We start from the raw sequence: 20,171 nt of genomic DNA, 5'->3' as shown, positions 1-20,171 counted from the left end.
ACAGAGTAAAAATTATTAATAAATTAAAAGTTAAATGAATAAATATTATAAATCTGTAAAGGGAGTGGGCGAAGAAAGAGTGATCAAAATCGTCCCTTAAGTATGTATTTTATTGTATGATAATATATTCCCATAATTGTGTATAAGGAATAATAAATTTATACGTAGTGTATTAGAAACTCTAACAAAATTTAAAATTAGTATACGGGTCTATTATAAACGATTGAATTGTTTATTACGTTTCTGTAACAATCGCCACCAACCGCCCGTGAAATCTATTCCCGATTGTATGTGCTCTTTGTATATTGAACAAGTGATAAAAAATAACTTTATAATTTTCCATAAACAGATTCTAAAAAAACATGGTGCAAAGACAGTATCTATTGAGTCATACGTTATTATCTAAAAAAATAATTCAACTGTCTTACGAAACAGTGAGTGCGTATTGACCAAAGGCCAAGTTGGGTTTGAGAAGTGGGGGGGGTCATGATAAATTAATGGAAGCAATACAAAATAAATAATGAATTGAGGCTATATTGAGGTAAATGGTGAATATAACATCCGCAGCGAGGGACATGCTCTTATAAATACACACTCAGTCGGAGGGATCTTAATTTTAAATTCGAACCGCTTTAAGTCAAGTTCTCTCTCGGAATTATTAAGAGTAGATCGATAAGGAGTAATGTTTCAACGTTTGTCTTTCCATTCTTGTCTCCGTAGTTGCGTAAGCTGAGGCTTCAAATAGTAATCCTCTATTCCGAGGGATTGTAAAGCCCAACTGATTTCAAGCAAGATATATTTATTGCAATTTATTATAGACTTAAAATAATAAATCCAAAATTTTGTGTTTCCGAGCATCGTAGGACAGCGGTTACCAACTTTTTTTCGTCACGACACCCATTTTAAGCCAAAATTTGAGGGCATTCTTATTGATCTAAAAATTTCACGGCACCCCTGTCGAAAAAAATTGTTCAACTAAAAAAATAAATAAATAAAAAAGTCGCCACAATTATTTTTAAGAAGATAAATGAGAAAAAACAGTGCAAAGTAAAATACTGGAATGCGGTGTAAATTTGCTATTTTAATTTTGAAATATTATTTTTATATTTTGTGAAAGTGGCACTTGTTTGATACATCCCCTGGTACCTACTTTGGAAATCCCTATTGTAGAGAATATTCAATACAGGTTACGAACTATTAATTATGTGTGGATAAGTAAGTATGGATAATTATGAGTTAGTAATTAAAGTAAAAATATCTATTTCGGGTTAAAATTGTATCATATTAAGTCCTTTATGGGTTATTTCTTTTAAGTCTAGATAAAAAAATAACAAATCAAAAAAATTATTAGGTTTAATGAAAAATGTTTTTTTCTGAAAAATTAAAGCAGATTAAATTTTTAACAAAAATCGTCATTTAATTATTTCTTTTTTTAAACCATTTAGTTTCTGAGATATTAAGTGGACATATATTAATCAAATTTGTCACTTGACTATAACATTCAAAGAAATAAAACAGTGAAATGTTTTCTGTTGTTTAAGTGTTTAGTAATACAAGTATATTCGAGTGTAAGATGAGGTTGGCGTGATAAAAATCATGTGTTATATCAGCAAGATATGGAGGGGACAAATAAGGCTAATCAATCCTATTATTAAATTTTTTTATTTATTTAATGTAATTTACAACTAAACAAATAATAAATAAAATAAGTAAATCTGTGGAATGTTTTATTTACACATAAAAATCTTGGGAAGGAACTACCACCCGTTGGTGGTACTTCAAGCATTAATTTAAATTAGAAGGTCCCGTGGCCATCGCGAATCTGTTTTGGGCCAAATCTGCAACGAATGGGATGTTAAGGTCTTTGTGGATGAGTTTGTAACGTAATAAGGAGCATCAAGGATTTTGGATTGTAAGGATTAGATGCGGGAGGAATTTGATGGTTTGGTAGAACCCCAGAGCTCAATTCCATATGTCCAAATTGGTCTGATTATCGTAGTGTATGGAAAGTTTAGAGCGTTTGTCAAGAAGGTGCAATCGAAATCGACGTGCAGTTTCTTGTCGTTTCAGTCTTGTATGTGGGTTCCATGTAAGTCTCTTGTCAAGATGGAGTCCTAAGTATTGAATCTGTTCAACAGGCATTAGTGGAGTACTTAGAAAGGATACTGTAGGACAGGAGGGTTTAACAATATTAAAAATATTTAGTGTTTTAAAAACACTTCGTTCCATATCTAATAAACTTCATGATTTAGAAAAAAATCATGCTCGCTTTTGCAGGAAATTTAATGAATTGAAATTTTTCATAGAATCCATTTCACTAGCCCAATAATATTCAAGATATAAGGAAACACAATGTTTTTACATCCTTATTTATTCTAAATTCGACGCCCAAATGGAGTATACTGGTTCGTAGCAAAGGGATGCCATAAACTAATTTGATTCACTAGAGGTAATCTACTCTTAGACATTCCTGACAAAAATGGCTTCCCTCTATATTTTGGCCGCCAACTCAAAATTGACCCAAAAGATGATAGATAATAAACAATAATATATGTTTTTATAAAGAAAAAATAAAATAAAAAGTACAACAGCAATGAACTTTTATGATATGGGTAAGATATAATAGCGAGAGACCTAACAAAGCATCTCACGAGGTACGGACATTAATTCGACACCGGGCTGAAATTATTTCGTGACGGCAAGAGGGGGAGGATTAATCCCGGCAATTGGAGCGAATGGAGGCCAAACGATAAGGTTAACGTCCTTACCGTGTGTAAAAGCAAAGCGTAGAAGTGAAATAACAAAACAAAAACAAAAAATTAAATTATATTTAATATAAAAAATTACTCGAGAAAAAAATATTTGATAGTTAATAGTAAAACAGATTATATATCTTTGTTTTAACTATTTAACATAAATCTATAGCCATTAGTACATTCCATAGATTGTTTTTTTTTTTATTTTCACTTACTTTCAAAGTAAGTACTTAGATTGCGCAAAATTTCGAAAGAAATTCGCGTTTCAAGTTCAAATAACTAAGACTCTCAAATTGATGTGTGTGTGAACTTCCTAGCTCAAAAAAGAAAACTTTTACGAAACTAAAGTTATATACTTAAGGCTTCACTACTTAATAGAATCGATTTTCTTAAAAACAACTCCAGTAATTTATTCAAGGTTCTAAACCAATTAGGTTAGAACGGGATTTTGCGAAAATTTTTAACAAGCATACTATTTTAGTAATTTTAAAGATGGAAGGGCACCTATTTATTATTATCATATATCTCGTTGTAAGTTTTGTTAAAATTAAATAAGCGTTGCTAAAATGTAGCAATTAAATATTCAATTTTTTGTGACAAACCAAAATGATATTGTTTGAATAGCATTACTATGAGATTTCTAAACTTTAATTTCTGATCGCCTACTCATTCCTCTTTTTTAAATCTGCCGGCGTTCCTCAGGGTAATATCTTAGGTCCTATTATCTGTATGATTTATAAAGCTGATGTTAGATGAGTGCTATTTAATATAAAACATCATTGTAAAATTTATTAAAATAACATATCATTGTTAATAATGATGCGACTACTGTATCCCAACCCTAAAATTCATTTTCTTCTTTTCTCCATTGGAAGTCAATTATTTATTTTGTTAAAGCCATAAGTGCTATTGTTTTTGTTATTAACTTTACTTTTATCTTTTATTAAGAATTATTATTTCAATCTATTTATTTTATTTTAATTTGTTTTTAAATTATTGTTGTTCTTACATCCTAAAATATTCCTGATAACGCTCCGGGGCGTTTGAAAAGAAGATAGAATCTTCTTACTTAAAGTAGTGATTGAGTGTATGAACTTCAAATAGTTATTTGTTATTTATCACATGTTCTAATACATTAGTCATCAAATTTATTAATTGTATTTTACAAAGCAATTGTAAATTTCCATAAATAAATTAAAATTTCTGATCAATCGGACACATTAAAAAAAAAAAGTTTCTTTTCAAGATCCAGGTTAAATGTGACACATCGAATTTGAAATTCTAAGAGGAGACTGAAGTTTACGGTGCCTTTACAGGTGAGGGAGGAGTTGGAGGAGGGAGGGGGGGGGGACAAAGCCTTTATTTACGACCGCAGGAGGGAGGAGGGGGAGGGGTCGGGGAGTAATGAAAAATGGAAGGGAGGGGGTGCCGGCTCGATAGCCACTGCCACCTGCATCTGAATATTACAGCTTTGGCCCCTGCTTCTTTGTAGCTCTGTCCTTTCAGCCCTAATGTACGCCCTCTCTTTGCTCCTAGAGCCTCTTTAGGGTGGTCGCTAGGTCAAGAATATTCTACCAAGTAACCGAGATATTTCACTACATTATTCTTATTATTCAAAGATATTATTAAAAAGAAAGTTTAAATTAATTTGAATTTCTTCTAATCTCTCCAATATATCTTTGGTTTGAGCAGAACAAAATGTTAAAATTCTTATGGAATATTTAAATTTATATATGCATTGTAATCTCATTCCAAAGTTAGGAAGTACTTTGAAATCGAGGTGCTTTGATCTAACTTAATTTTGTCAAGTAAATCCAGCAAAGTCAATTTAGTTAATTAGCACACTTTATATAAGCCAGAAATGCGACGCTCCTCTAATATGGTCGTAACAGACTTGAATAATAAACTCACTTGGCCCAATTAAAAGGAGTGTTTGCATTATCTGCGAAATGAAGCCATCTTAGTATAATTAACCAAATTGGTCCTGGTTCATTTTTAAAATTGGACTTAGTTTCTCAGAGCTATTTTGAAGATTACCTTTTCCTTCCCTAGTACGTGAGATCATCTTTTGATACTTCCCATCGCGATGGGGTATTTTTTTCTTCTATAATTTCTTGAATGTTGTAGGTTGTCAAACCGCCCAATTTTTCTATACGCTGGTGAGTGGATAAGAAATAATAAGAAAAAAAAAGAAGTTGGATGAGAGTGTTAAATTTGTAAGTGTTCGTCTAGTAGAGTTGTGTCCGAAGAATAGGATGAATTTTTTGGAAGAACATCAAAATTTTAAGATTAATGCCTTAATAATTTCCTCAATTAATAGTCCGAAATGGCGTTAACCACATTATACGGATAAACGGTGTCTACTATAATGAAGTTGTAAATTATAATCTATAAATTACAAGATCACTTTGATAGACGAACGAAGGTTCATTGTTTGCATATGTGTAGTATCATAATTAGCAAGGTGTTTACCAACTCAAAGAAATTGTTTTCTATTTCTCATGAAATAAAAATTGAACAAGCACCCTCCCACTTGTAGATAATAAGGTGATCCGGTTAATTCGGAATTTATAAAATTAAAAAAAAAATTTTGATGTTAATTTAACTCTTATATATAAATAAAAAATAAAACAATATGGAGGTGATATACACACATATATTAATATAAAGAGTTAAACTTATTAGGCCAATTTAAAATAATTTTTAAAAACTTCATAGGTTAAATGATGAAATTTAAATGTAAAAGGGATTTTTTGTGAACGGTTAATTTAAGATTTTATATTTAAAAAAATAAAAAAATCGACATTATTTTCGTTTTCCCAGCGGTGTTAAACTGTTACTAATAAATTGTTAAAATGGTAAAATGTTTCTCTTTACCGTAAAAATAATTTTACATTTTTTTTTAATATTTCAATTATCGAACGCGTTGGTATTGAATATTATTTAAAATATATATATTTTTAATATATTAAAAAAAAAAACAGAAATGAAGCAAACAAATTTACATTTCATAAACTATTCCTTTTATTTTTTTTCTTTTGTTTAATATAATCGAATATTTATATACTATTAAAAAAAATAATGACTTATGCTTGTAAGATTGGCCAATGTAATGTAATACAGGATAATTTCCTTTACAATAACTTACTATATGAGCTAGATAATTTGTGTAATTTGATAGGACAATGCTCTGATACGGTCATTACGTCACAACTATATGGGATCATTGTCCATTGTCACGGTGACATATAGTGTTGACGCTAAGTGATGTCTTGATGGCCTCTGTGTACATATATGTAAACACATATACGCAATCACCACATAGCTCTTACATGGTAATTACATTACAAAACATATATTTATTTAAGTGCTACATTATTTTTTTTTTATTATTACTATAAAAAAAAAAGTGACTAGCCGAACTATAAATTCTTCTTTCCTCTCTATCCCCCTTCCTAAAAAAGAGAGAGAGTGAGTGTGTGGGAGACATGGGGGGAGGGGGAAAGACATTGAGACACTTAAAAGCCACTTATCTAACACTTAAACATATTTAAACCAATTTTCAATTCTCTATATCTCTTTATATGTTCTATATCCCTCACTATAGAACAGATTTAAAGTGATTAAAAAAGTTTAATTATTTTTTAAGACAAAAAAAGGTTAAGTATTTTGATTATTTTTATCAGTTAAACATTGTTTTAGCTTCCACAGCTGAGAAGTAGTCATGGTTACGCTAATATATAAAGTTGAAGTCCGTTTGTTTTCTTCCCTACAAACCCTTTTTCATTTATTAATCCTTGTTATAAAAAAAAAAAAAATAATCAATTTCAAGCAGTAAATATAATTGTAAGCCATTTCTAAATCAATAGAGGAATATTTGTTCAGAAATTGCACAGATGGTAATTTCCCAAGCGTACTCGGTGATCCACCTGGTTCGAACTAGCGCAAATAAATTCTACAGCAAACAAAAATCAATGAATAAGAGAAAAGAATAAAGACTTAAAAAGAAGGAACTAAAAGAGAAAAAAAAGGAATACCGTTGGCAATTATATCAACTTAATTGGATTGAGTTACGGAACCGAGAATTTCGTACGGATATTTCCTCGAGGAAAAGTTATTAAAGATAAAATAACAAGACAATATAATTGGTTGTTGAGTCGAACAACAATCACGGTCCCATTCAACCCCTCTCCTTTCAACAAAAAGGTGATTTACAACCACCGCCATAACTGAAATAACTAATATTTATGATAGCCTAAATCCCAAGACGAATGTCTTCACGCGAGGCAGACCCCAACATATTTCTCTCTCCAGGTTACACAATGCCAAGGTGTGCTAGGAAGAAATAACTAGGCACGAGGAACTTCATAATATAACAACGAAGACAGCAACGTAGAGAAGATGTATTTACCTCGCGGAACAGGTATATTCACTAATTAACTAATTAATTATTATATAAAGGACAATTTAGTTTTACTACTACTTACTTATAAAAGTTTTACTAAATCTAACTTAATGTTTAGTGTATAAAAAAAATATTAAATATACTAGCCCCTATTTCTAAGGATCTACTTTTTAATAGAATGGAAAACGTTTCAAAGAATTATCTTCCATGGATCTGAGTATAACCCAATAGAATCACGTTTATCCGGAATAATCTGGTTTAATAAGGTTGTTGTTTAAAAAAAAAGATTGTTATTGTTGTGGTTTAGAATATTTTTCTAGATCTAACTTCATTTGTATGATATTAATAAAAAATATAAGAATTCCGCCAGTCCTATTATAAGGAACTATAATATTAAATGACTGGAATCTTATCATTTAAAATCTTATAGTTTGCAAAACTTTTAAAACTTGCAAATCTTCCAAAATATAGGATCCCATTTAACCGGAATAATGTGGTTTAATAAGGTTGTTATTGTTGTGGTTTAGATTTTTCTAAATCTGGTTGTTGATGTTGTCGTTTAGAAGATTTTTTTAAATCTATCTTTATTTTTATGCTATTAAATTCCAAGATAGAGGATCCCATTTAACCGGAATAATGTGGTTTAAAACCGATCTTTATGTGGTCGTAAAAGGTTTTTCTAAATCCAACATAATTTTCTTGCTTTTAAAAAAAGAAATATATAATATAATGCTTGCCCCAATATTTTCTGTAGTACGTAAAAATTTTCAAGGAATCATTTCCAAGATGGAGGTCCAAGTATAATCCTATAGAACCCTAAGATATTATACCGGAATAATAAGATTTTAAAAAAAGATTATAAACAATTTTTCATGCTTTAAAAAAATAATAAAAATTATCAATATTACGCCAGCCCATATTTCTATGCTTTAATAACATATAAATATTTTATTTATTTTATATGATAAAATATTTTCCATAGTATGCAAAAAGTTTCAAGGAATCAACTTCTAAGGTGAAGGGGTTAATTTATATATTGGTATATAATCCAGTAAAACCCTGTTTATCCGAAATAAAATTGTCAGTGCTTTTACAAATAACCAGAAACAGTACAATTACTGAGATTTGCTTAAGTATTCTATCCAAAAATTTTTGGGTTGAGATTACATCAAGCTTGTTTTTTTACGCATATCTTCAGTTTTGTCTTAATGAACCACAGGAAACCTCAATTAATTGCTAATAATTAAAAATCAATGAACACGTAGTACCTAATACATCTATCACCTCACACGCATACCCCCCATATCTTGAGAAATTATGATCCTAATTAAATAAATCTATTACGCGCTCACGTCTTTTAAACTGTGAAATTATCTGAATTTGGGTGCTTTAAGTAAACTTTTCTTAGGTCTGATAGACACCCTGATAATATCTTTGTAAGTTTTTAGCAGTGATATCAGAGTTTATCATCTTATAAGTACAAGTAAAATGATATTATAAGGCAATGATAATATATGTATTATAATAGAATAAATAATAAATAAATAAATGATAGCGTGGATTATAGATTACTGCATATGAAAAACAAACTTCGTTTTTGAAATAAAGCTAGAAGTCTTTTCAAGTACCACAAAGTTTAACAAAACATACACAATTATATTTACATATCGATGAATTCTTATTTACAGCATGCAAACATGTAAATGCAAGATACATTAAAACATATATAATACATGAATTGAACTCACGTGTGGCTGAAGCTTATCGTGTTTTCTTCTCTTGGGGTCCGGTTCCGGCGAGCGAGGGCGGTACTTCTCGCTCGGGGAGATGGGGCTCCTCTACCAGCAGATAAAAATATACTTATCAAATTTACATTGAAATTACATCAAAGGAAGTGATAGTTGATCCAGATCACTTGGTCCTTTTATAATACTACTATAATTACCTATAGAAATACAGCTAATAGTAAAAGAGCCCAAGAGGAGAAAAAAGGCAGTTATCTCACCCCAATTTTTAATTACTTTAATGAAAACTAGGTATAATTACTAGTCAAAATTGATAAGTCTGCCAAGTATGGGTAGGGGGAATAAAAAATGGCGGCTATTTCAAAGCGATAAAAAAAAATTTTCATTCGGAGCTCTATATCTTAAAAACTACCAACAACACTACAAAACCTAAGAGAACGTCATTTAAAGAAGAGTAAATTTGCTAAAAAATGGGCCCTAATAGAGTTATTTACGTTAAATATTTTTCGAGATATAGCTTTTTAAAAAAGCAACATTTCATAAAAATGTTGTATGGGACGTACTGAAAGATCAGTAGATAGTAAATTTATTTTGAAAAATGTTTATCGCAAAAACCATTTGACATACAAATGTCTATTAGCACTCAAATTAAAGCTAGTTTAATGAGCTATAAAGAAGTGTATGACCTATACCTTTGTAGGAATAGTAGTTTTCATGATATTTACTAAAATAAATTGATTTATAGTTGTTCGGACAAATTTTCGTTTGCCAAATTTATATTCGTATGTGAATATCATAAAAACTACTACCTCAACGAAGATAAGTCTCATAAAGTACTTTATAGTAAGTTAAATTTCCTTAATTTTGAGTGTTGACAGACATATGTGCGTCTTATGGATCTAGAGATATATTTTTTCAAAAATCCAATATTTTATACGAACAACTAGAAATCAACATTTTGTCAAATATCATAAAAACTACTCTCCTACAAAGATAAACATAATAAACTATTTTGTAGTAAATTTAACTAGCTTAAATTTGAGCGCTGGCAAACATCTGTACATCAATGGTTTCTGAAATGAAGTTTTTTATAAATCAAAATTATTGTCTTAAAAACTAAAACCAATTTATTTTAGCAAATATCATGATAACTACTAATCCTACGAAGGTAAAGGTCATAAACTTTTTTATAGTCCATTAAAGTATCTTAAATTTGAGTGCTAATAGACATCTGTATGTGACATAGTTCCTGAAATATAGAATTCACAAAATAAATAAACTAACTACTATTTTTTCAGTAGATTTTTACGAAATTTTGCTTTTTAAAAAGCTATATCTCGAGAACTATAGGACGTAAATAGATCTTTTAGGGCTAATATTTCAGCAGATTTACTCTTCTTTAAATAATGTTCTCTTTGGTTTTCTAGTGTTGATAGTAGTTTTAAGATATAGAGCTCCGAATGAAAAATTAGTGTTTTTTAAGGTGTTGAAACAGCCGCTATTTTTTATTTCCCCTACCTATAGTTGGCAGACTCATCAATTTTGACTAGTAATTATACCTAGTTTTCATTAAAGTAATTTAAAATTGGGGTTAGATAACTGCCTTATTTTCTTCCCGGCTATTGTACTATAACATCACAAAATAACTATTTTAATCAGCTTGTAAAAATAGTAACTATAAATTTAATTTTTTTTTTTAACATAATTAGGAGAAGCAGTATATAATATAAACTGTATATAACCACATTTTTTTTTCTCCCAAGACTCCCGTTGGAGTCCTATAGTGCCATGGTTGGGGGTCAAAGGTTTTCATTTTGTAGGACCGCCATTCAATGAATAAAGTCAACGCTCCAGGCCGGATTCGAACCATAGTAATATCATGATAGAGAATTCAATTAATATTTATACGATCCCGAAATCCACTAGTATCTCAATCATTATGTAACATTAAGAAATAATATTTTATATTATTACAGTATTATATTTAGTATAAGTCAGATACCATCTTACTAGAATTAAACATGAAAAAAGTTACAATCATTACGAATGACACAAACTTTTTCTATATGCACTAAATACATTTCAATTATATATGCACCTAGTACCAGGAAAAAGATATGAATGAAAAGCAAGCAGGAAGAATGAAATTCCACAATTTTTTTTTAATAGCGTTTGGTAATTAAATATAAATATATTTATATCAACTTGAAGGAAATATATATATATAGAAACTAAAATATACCGTTGTAATTATTGGAAAAAAAAAAATCAATGAAATAAATTGTTCGAAAAAGGGTTTCTGACCGCACCTATTGAAAACCATGTATAATTATTTTTAATAGACACTCAATCGAAATAATAACTATCTACAACTCTAGCCATAAAACATATAAAAAAAGTCTAAAATTCTTGCAGTAACAATTAAATCTAATAATTGTGCTGCCAAGCCAAGCCATAAAGTCGTCATAAAAACTTATATTACTTGAAAAAGCTGATATTATTTATTAAAAACATTGATACCGTTTAATTACTCAGTTTTAACGGTACTCGACTATTTCCTAAAAGGTAATAAAATATTTTTAATTAAATTCTGATTTTTAACTTCCCAAGAACAATTAAAAAAATAATTGTACATAAACTGAATAATTTATTTATCACCATTCTTAACCTTCCTCAATTAAATATTTAATGGTTTTGCATCGTCATTATTCTCAGTGCATTGACTTGCAAATCGGAAATAATAAAACGAGATTATTTTCAACACAAAAGTACAAACGAATTATAGTTACGAACCATAATCTATTACAATAATATAATTTGAAACCGAAACTAACTCATTAGTTAAAAAAATAGTAGTATTTTTTTATTTTAAAAAAATCACCAACGTCCGACAGCACAAACAAAATATTAGAAATAAAATAAATTTTATGGCATGAAATATTTATTAAATAAAGCAAACTAAAATTATTTATTAAAATATTGTTTAAAAAATCCATTGAACACAGACATTATTACAAAATTGCAGACTAATTTTCAACATTTCAAATTAACTTAAGACCATTTATTTAAATATTTAAAATTTTTGTAATGTCGAAAATTATTCTGAAAAATGAGTTCAATTATGTGTTTAAGGGAAAACGTAACGATTGTTTGTTGTTTGTTTAACGTCAAGATGGAAAAAATTATTTTTTTTTTAATATCGTAGCAGTGTCAAGCAAAAATTAATATAAAATTTATTTAGAATTTTTTTTTTTTTTTTATTTATTTGTTGATATTTACAACTGTATAAAAAAAATACAACCAGTAAATTTGATCATAATGACATATGATATGATACAAGATGTAGAGAAACTACCCAGTAGTAGAACTCTAAAACAGTTTACAATATAAGGTCAGGAGGCCATCTTCTATTTAGAAATTAAACGTTAGATTTCGATTAATTCAAACTTATTTTGTTTATTTATTCTTATTATTCATAGTGTTTATTTTGCTGTTTGACAAATTACGAAGAATCATAACATTGTAAAATATCTGCAGTTTTATTTGTATATCTGGGTCATCGTTCTATGTTGACACACTTTTGAACCTTACCATCTCATATTTTCTTCTAATTTTACATAGCTGTCAGCTGTTGCATAGGTATAGACATGGAAAAATGTGAATTTTTACTGATATGTCTAATATTTTTTTTAATTAAAGAGCTGTAGAGTCCTCATAAAAGAGCCAAAAAAATAGTGAATAAGTTCTAGAATTGCTCTAGAATCTTCACTAATTTAGCTAGAGATATAGGATAGGTAAAATTTTACAGTATATATCATGCACTTTTATATTATATGCAACACTATTGGTAAAGATAAGTTGAAGTTCCTTAAAACCTAATTTAAAATTTTATTTTATTTTCTGAGAAAGTACTTAGTTTAAAATTTGTTCCTTGAATAGGTGGAATTGATGAGTCACACGATTTTTTTTTAAATCCGCCACTCTCATAAGCTCTTCATTCATATTAATAATTACTGAAATGTTAATATTAAAGTTGTCATAAAATAAATATAGCCAAGTTGGAAGATTTAAAACTATCTATCAGCAAGGTTTTGATTGTATTGAAATGATTTCGTCAATATTTTTGATGAAATTTTAGCAATGATCGAAAGAGTGTGACATGGATTGACCAATTTCTAAAAAAATAGATGTTACTTTCAGGAATTTCTATACATACTAAATAAATCACTATTTTACAAGATTTACACATAAGATTACACATAAGTACATTACAAATGTTAATTAATTAAATTTAGTTACTAAATCTATAAAAATACATATAAGAACTTATTGACAAAATAAATACAGTAAAGACTACTCACCAGCCTGTCGTCCGAAAGTGGGGGCTTGTGGGGGTCCGGCTGGGGGTGGATGTCCGCAGGCTTGAGGAGCGGGTGCGGGGGCGGAGGGTTGGGGAACCCGATGAGGCCCGCGGGGTGTGGGGCCATGGGCAGGCCGCCGTGGGGCACCTGCTGGGCGTGGATCTGTTGCTGCCGGCACAGAGGGCGTACCTCATGTAGTACGGGTATAATACATAATACACAATACATACTACATACATAAACATGCATTATATCCTATAATTTCTCTTAACTCAATAAGCTATGGAAGTGGGTTGGTTTTAAAGGGAATATCTACGTATGCTGTGATTAGTTCTGTTCTGTTCCTAACTTGACGAATTGTACGAAATGGTACATCTGAAACGCTATACAATAGTTATTATTTTTAGATTTTTAAAAATTCTGGACAATAGCATTCTATCCGGAATAATGGCATACCAACTCTGACGTATTTGATATGGAATGCATGAACTATATTAGAAGAGTAAAAATGTAGTATGGCTCCGTCAAACTCTTCTTTCTTCCAATCTCAATCCAATGTCAAGGTATGGCCACTTTCCGAGAAAATCACGTTTTTCCCCATAGAAATATTTCAGGTTATCAACTGTAACTGAATATTTCTCAAATTATTGGGAGAATCTACCTTATATTGCAACTCTTAAGGCTTGATTTCGGAACTGTTTTCATTCCCTCTACCTAAGTTGTAGTCCTTTCATCTTTCACCTTTAGCTCAGACTGCCGTAAATCTCTTATAGAGAAGCATAGATACAATTGATTGAATAAACCAAACGGATGAAAATGAAAAGAAGCATTATACGAAAAAAAAATCTCTATAAAGAGGAGATGCTCGATCGAGGACGCCGTTTGATGAATCGTCGGGTGAAACAAAGACAACAAACGGGGAGAGGTTCAAGGCTCGCAAATAGCAGGGTTCTTCGTTCGGGCTGTAAAAGTTTATCGCTTCCCGTGAACTTTAATGCCTCGTATAAAACAACCCATCCCGGCGCCTTTCTTTAAATGAATCCCATACTGTTTAATATTTCTTATCCCTGTCTGCAGAGGAAGGGGATCGAAAGAGCTACATTCAGGGGAATAATCCCAGGATTTGATTTCACACTGTCTTTCCTTCGCGGATAAAAACGTAATCGTCTTTACATAGAAATCAATTTGGTTAGTTTATATTCATGAATTTTATAAAAAAAAATTATATATATAAAAACACAAAATAATAATTATTGATATTTTGAGCTAGTTTTCGGATTAAAGAAGATATTTTGAATGCTTCCAAATAGTAGGTTCATGTTTAAATATCAGACTAATCGAATTCCTTCCTTGCAATCTAAAATCCTTAATTCTCCTTATTTTGACACAAATCAAGTCATCTATCAGGACATCAATGTTCCATATGTTAAGGCGGATCCACACGATGGCCGCTCGCCACGAATCGGAGGCTTGTACAAATGCTCGGTAAACAAAGAGCAGACCATCCACATGCCAGTGTTATTAAGAGAAACAAGCATGGCGGACGTACAAATGGTTTCAGCCATTGAACTGGGATTATATTATTTTTATTACAAAAAAAAGTAAATGAAAGGAAATTAAATATAAATAAATAAGATTAAATATAAAACTTATTATAAAAAGTACCAACAAACACCTTTAACCACCTAACAGCTCTCAGTTGCAACTAGACAAAGAACAATGGTGGAGATGCTACACGAGCGCTCTCACAAACCCCTTTGATCTGTGTCCAAAAAACCTACTCTTGACGGATCGCCAACGAGCTTAGACCAACTCGTACAAGCCACCCATCCACATGCTCGCACATGTCTGAGTTCGTCATGGCTTGGCCAACATGTAGAGGCCTCTTTACTGATTTGGCAAGAACCAGATATCAAATCCTTTCATGATAAACTTCCCAAACAACCAAACCCACTTGTTTATAACCTGGTTTCTCCTTCTTTATCTCCTAAGTGACTGAAAAGAAGACTTCTCTAGAAATCTAATTTGAATAATATCAATGGGTAGATTCTCCATATGTCTGTATCGTGCCAATGTATAACTAATGTAAAACTTACTTGTAGTATATATTTTTAATACAATTGTAAATGTCAATAAATATTTTTTTTTTAAATTATCTAAATTCCAAAAGAGATGTTTAGCCTTTTTTATATTCAATAAATTAAATTAATTTATTTATTAAATAAATCAAAAATTGTATCCTTGTATAGTCTCAACAATTTTTATGTCATCAACAGTTAATTAATTAATAAATAATTACCTGTCCCAAGAAATTGAAAAAATATATTTAATTATGGCATGTATAGTAAAGAATAATTTTAAACTTTAGATTTTATACTGAAATTTAAATAAAACTTATTTTTATGCAAAAAGCCTTTTTTAACGATCAGATTGTACATAGCTGTAAATACTTACTGATAATTTTGAACCAGCTATTTTACAACTGAAAGAATTACTGCACAGATCAGCTTTGGATATCGTTTGGTGTTCAGAACATTATACAGCGGAACAAATGGCAATCTTACACCTGGCACAGGTGTTGGTAGGGGCAGTCTTCAGGTAGTGACGATGCAGATAGTCCATGATTAATTGAGTCATACATTAATGGTCCCCACGAGATGTCTTTAGTTGAAGGTTATACGGGCTATTGGAAATGAATTGAATCATTCGTCAGTTTATCTGTTTTTAATTATTATTCCAAAAGATGTGAGGGTTAGTTGCAGTTGTGGACAATTGTCAGTTATGTTGAATACTCCAGTTGCCAAAATTTCGAAACTTCGCCAAAATATAGTTGTTTTATTACTGATTAACCATAAAGATATTAAAAAATATAGCTCTAGGTAATATAATAAAAAGGCAGCAATTTAATGTCTTCTTTCGTATTTCAAACATAGTGTATCATTCCAAAACTTGGGGGAGTTAGTTCTAGTAGATAGTTATTAGTTATGTACAATACATTGGTTACCCGAACTATTGGCATGAGTATGAGAACAATAAAATCTGGAAACCTGACCAAAATATAGTTGATTCATTTTTGAATGATGCTCAAGATCCTCAAATATATAATGATACATCGCCATACGCTTATTAACTCAAAATATATATTTAATTATCAACTTTACTAAACTAGAAAATAAATGTTTATAATTATCTAATATGGGTATGTTTTATTGTCACATTCGGAAAAGAGCTTTCTCAGTACGAATGTACTTCTAAAAGTAATTCCTAATAAATAAAATTTCAATAACAAATCAATCCGTATCGAAGAATCATACATATATCATTTAAAAAAAAAAATGAAATGTTTTCCATCAGAATTTTAAATATCCACTACTGAAAAAGATTTTTTTTTTTTTTTTAAATTAAAATTCTACAACAAAAACTTATTTAGTTTATTAAAAAAATTGATTTTCACCCAGATAAATAGATCTTAAAAATCAACATCAATAAAAAACAACTTATTTGCATTAGATGCTCCTATTATAATTTTCAATAACTTCTCTAAGTTGATGTATTGACTTTCTTTTCTATCGAACTTCAACTTTGGTAATAAAGCGTTTGGTATTTTCGTTATTTTGAGGTTTAAATAATTTTTTTATAGATTCATAAATAGATATTAACATTTTTTTATGATTGATTTTAACAAGTTAGACTTATTGAAGGTGAGATCACTGAAAAGCAAGTCCGACGTTCCGGCTATCCGCAAGGGCAATCTTAATACAATTTTAGAACCACATCATTTAAAAAAAAAAATACTTACATAAACTTTTTACTCCAAAAGTTTTAATTTTTAATTTAATGTGATGAATTGACAAAATAGTGTAATTGTAGACTGAAATTAAAGACCTGGGCAGAATAGCCTACATAAAGTTTTTTTTTTTTTTTTTTTAAATGATATGGTTCTAAAATTGTATTACGATTGTCCCTGAGGACGGCCGTATTCGCCAAAACGTCAGGCTTATAAAGAAATAAAAATAGTTTTGAGAATAAAATTGGATAAAATTAATTAATTTAAACAAAAAAATAATAATAATTAAAATTGTAAAAAAGTGTCATCTATAAAGGGAAATTTATTGAATTTACTGTTACAAAAGCAATTGTACCAAAATTAACTTGAGAAGCAGCATAAAAAAAACAAGACCAGTTTTTAATATATAAAATTACTTATTAAACGGCACCCACTTTTCATAGCATTGATAAAGAGTAATAATACTTATATTAATAACATAAACATCACATTACAACAAAAAATGTTATTTACTCAACGATAACTCACCAGTAACTGCTGAAGACCTTGTTGCTGCTGCTGCTATAAACATACAAACATATAGTGTTAAGGGTAGATTAGTTGCATATAAACATACACATACAGAGAACATATACAAAGACAGTCAACATATAGGACAGAAATCTTACCCCAATGATGGCGTTGAGTTCGGTCATTGTAACTTGCTTGGCACGCTCAACCGCTGTTGCCACCTGTTGTTGGTGCTGAAACAAAATTAATTTGTTTTAAATACATAAATTAATCAAAAATAATTAGTAAGGTTAATGTAATGATACAATATAATTCTTTCAATGTGATTTTAATAAATTGTAAATAAAAAAAATGATCCGCAAATAGCTTCTTTATCTTTATTTATTTGAAATTCATACAATTTCAATACAAGAAAGGTACAGTACCAGGAAACACAGAAGAGGATTCCCCCACTAACAATATGAAAATTTAAAATGTTAGTAAATTTGAGAACTTAAAAATAAAACTTTTACTTAAAAATTTAAAACCTATATCAATACTCTAACGTTAAGAATTAGAAACATTAAAATAAAATAATTGTTTCAAGAGTCAACATTCGCAATGGGTAAGTAAAAAGTTCCAATTCGAATGAATTTAATTTAGTAAGGAAATCCTGACAAAATTGTTGATACATTTAAGAGTTCGCATATCGCAACAAATTGTATTAGAAACAAAACGAAATGTAACTGAAAATATAAAATTTTAAAAAATGGAGAAATAAAAAGGAATAAAAGATAAAAGTGGAAAAATAAGAATATTTTAATATAGTTGGGAAATAATGAAGTAAATTGTTGAGAATTTAAGGTTTTTAACCTTCCACCAAAATGTTGATGAAACGCCCTTGCTGATCCATTCATCTGTTGTATATTATTCAACATAATTTTTCTCTGTTTATTTATTGATGTTAAGAACTGTACAATAGTATGATACAGACTTTTGGAGAAACTACCCATTGGTAGCACTCTAATTCTTATTTATTTATTTCTAAATAAAAAAATTTCTCCTCAAAAAAACCTTCATTTAATCCACTCCCTTAACAATTTTGATTTTTCTCTCCAAAGTTGAACGCCATCTTCAATTATTTTTTCTATTACAAGCTTTTATGCCAAAGTCAGAACAAAAAAAAAAACATTTGTTTTAATAACTATAACAATTAAACATAATAGCTTGTTAATGAAAGGGTGATAACCAATATACTAACATGTTTAGTAGTTAAAGTGAATAAAATAAAAGTATGATTTTTTTATTAACCAACTATGGCATAATAGCCAGTAATAAAAAAAAAAAAAAAAATAGAAATGTACCCAGATCAATTTTATCATCTTGAGAATGGCCTAAGGGTTGAAAAATAAAGATAGTAGAGGCAATATATGAAATGAAGTTTGTGTTTTAATGAAGTGTGTGTTACCTACTCTCTAGAAAATAATTAATTTAATTTTAGTTATATATACCTTATTGTTGCATCTTTGTTATATTATTTTCTTTCCTAACCATGGTAAGGAATAATAAAAAATAGTGGCTGTTCCAGAAGTTACAGAAATTTCATTTTTAAATTTATTCAAGTGAAGGAAAAACGTGGATTATTTTCTCTTATATTATGGTTTAATTTTACAAGGGATACAGTAAATGTCATTAAAAAGTTAATATTTAAGTATTATTTAAGCATGCCCACTGAAGTTTAATTCAATAAACACCTAAAATTTTCGCTTATTTTTTTATTATTAGTTCCTTATCCTTAAAATTACCTAGACGACTTTAATACTTAGTGCATTATTTAAAGTAGACTAAATTTTCTAAAATATAAGCTCTAATAAAGCACTTTACATTTATTAGTTCTCGAGAAACAGTTTTTCAACAAGCAACATTTTTTTTTTCTCGACGCATCGTCCATAAGAGTGGTGGTAAATTAATTGATTGTAACTTTTTGAAAAAAAAAACATTTTTTTATCCTTATCAATTTTTGCTATTAACTATATATAGTTATCGAAAATTGGGAAGAAATAACTGCATTTCATTTCGAGCTCTAGAAATGTAACTATTGACTCAGCAAACAGAGATTAAGAGTACAACTTACAGATGTCAGATATTTCCTTTATATTTTCACACGCATCTTCCCTCAGATATATTTCAGAGACGGCGTGATATATGCTACTGATATATTTTGGAGATGAGATGGTATGAGAGAGAGAGAGACAAGACAACAAAGACAGAGAGGAAGGGTATTGATGTTGGACTGGAAGGCCGGGAGATGAGGCCTTTGTCGCCGGCCACAAAGCAGGCAGCTCATGCCCATTACTTAGGGTCCCCTCAGCTGTTGCCGGTGGGGTCTTCAACAGATTAGTAACTCCCCTGCATGCTCTTAATGGAGATTAATATAGCTCTGTACTTGGGATAGGGGTGAGCATCTAAGGTCACTGTACTGTCATTTCTAGTAGACTTCTTTGTACTAACATCATGTTTATGTATTTATTTTCACTTTCACATACATAAATATGAAATAATAGTATAGTAAAAAAAAGTTTAAAAGTCGTCAAAAAATTCGAACCAAGTTTCTGATATATATATATA

General features: G+C 29.7%; 1 protein-coding gene across 13 annotated transcripts in view; it reads right to left on the bottom strand.

Moving 5' to 3' along the window:
• gro (groucho) overlaps nt 1-20,171 on the bottom strand; it is a 233,087-nt gene that overhangs the window by 23,415 nt on the left and 189,501 nt on the right. For 7 of the 13 annotated variants that reach the window (XM_014420127.3, XM_014420128.3, XM_014420131.3 and 4 more), the window contains 4 exons: nt 17,723-17,797; nt 17,583-17,615; nt 13,268-13,435; nt 8,910-8,999 (listed from right to left, as the gene is read on the bottom strand). In XM_014420127.3, the coding sequence (XP_014275613.1) occupies nt 8,910-8,999; nt 13,268-13,435; nt 17,583-17,615; nt 17,723-17,797 (366 nt within the window). The remainder of the gene's footprint in view (nt 1-8,909; nt 9,000-13,267; nt 13,436-17,582; nt 17,616-17,722; nt 17,798-20,171) is intronic. The other 6 variants (XM_014420132.3, XM_067053285.1, XM_014420124.3 and 3 more) reach the window with 5 other exon arrangements.

The sequence above is a fragment of the Halyomorpha halys genome, unplaced genomic scaffold (genome assembly GCF_000696795.3).
Source record: "Halyomorpha halys isolate HHAL.00 unplaced genomic scaffold, Hhal_1.1 Scaffold261.1, whole genome shotgun sequence".
Lineage (NCBI taxonomy): Eukaryota > Metazoa > Arthropoda > Insecta > Hemiptera > Pentatomidae > Halyomorpha > Halyomorpha halys.
This window is presented reverse-complemented; position numbering and strand designations above follow the sequence as displayed.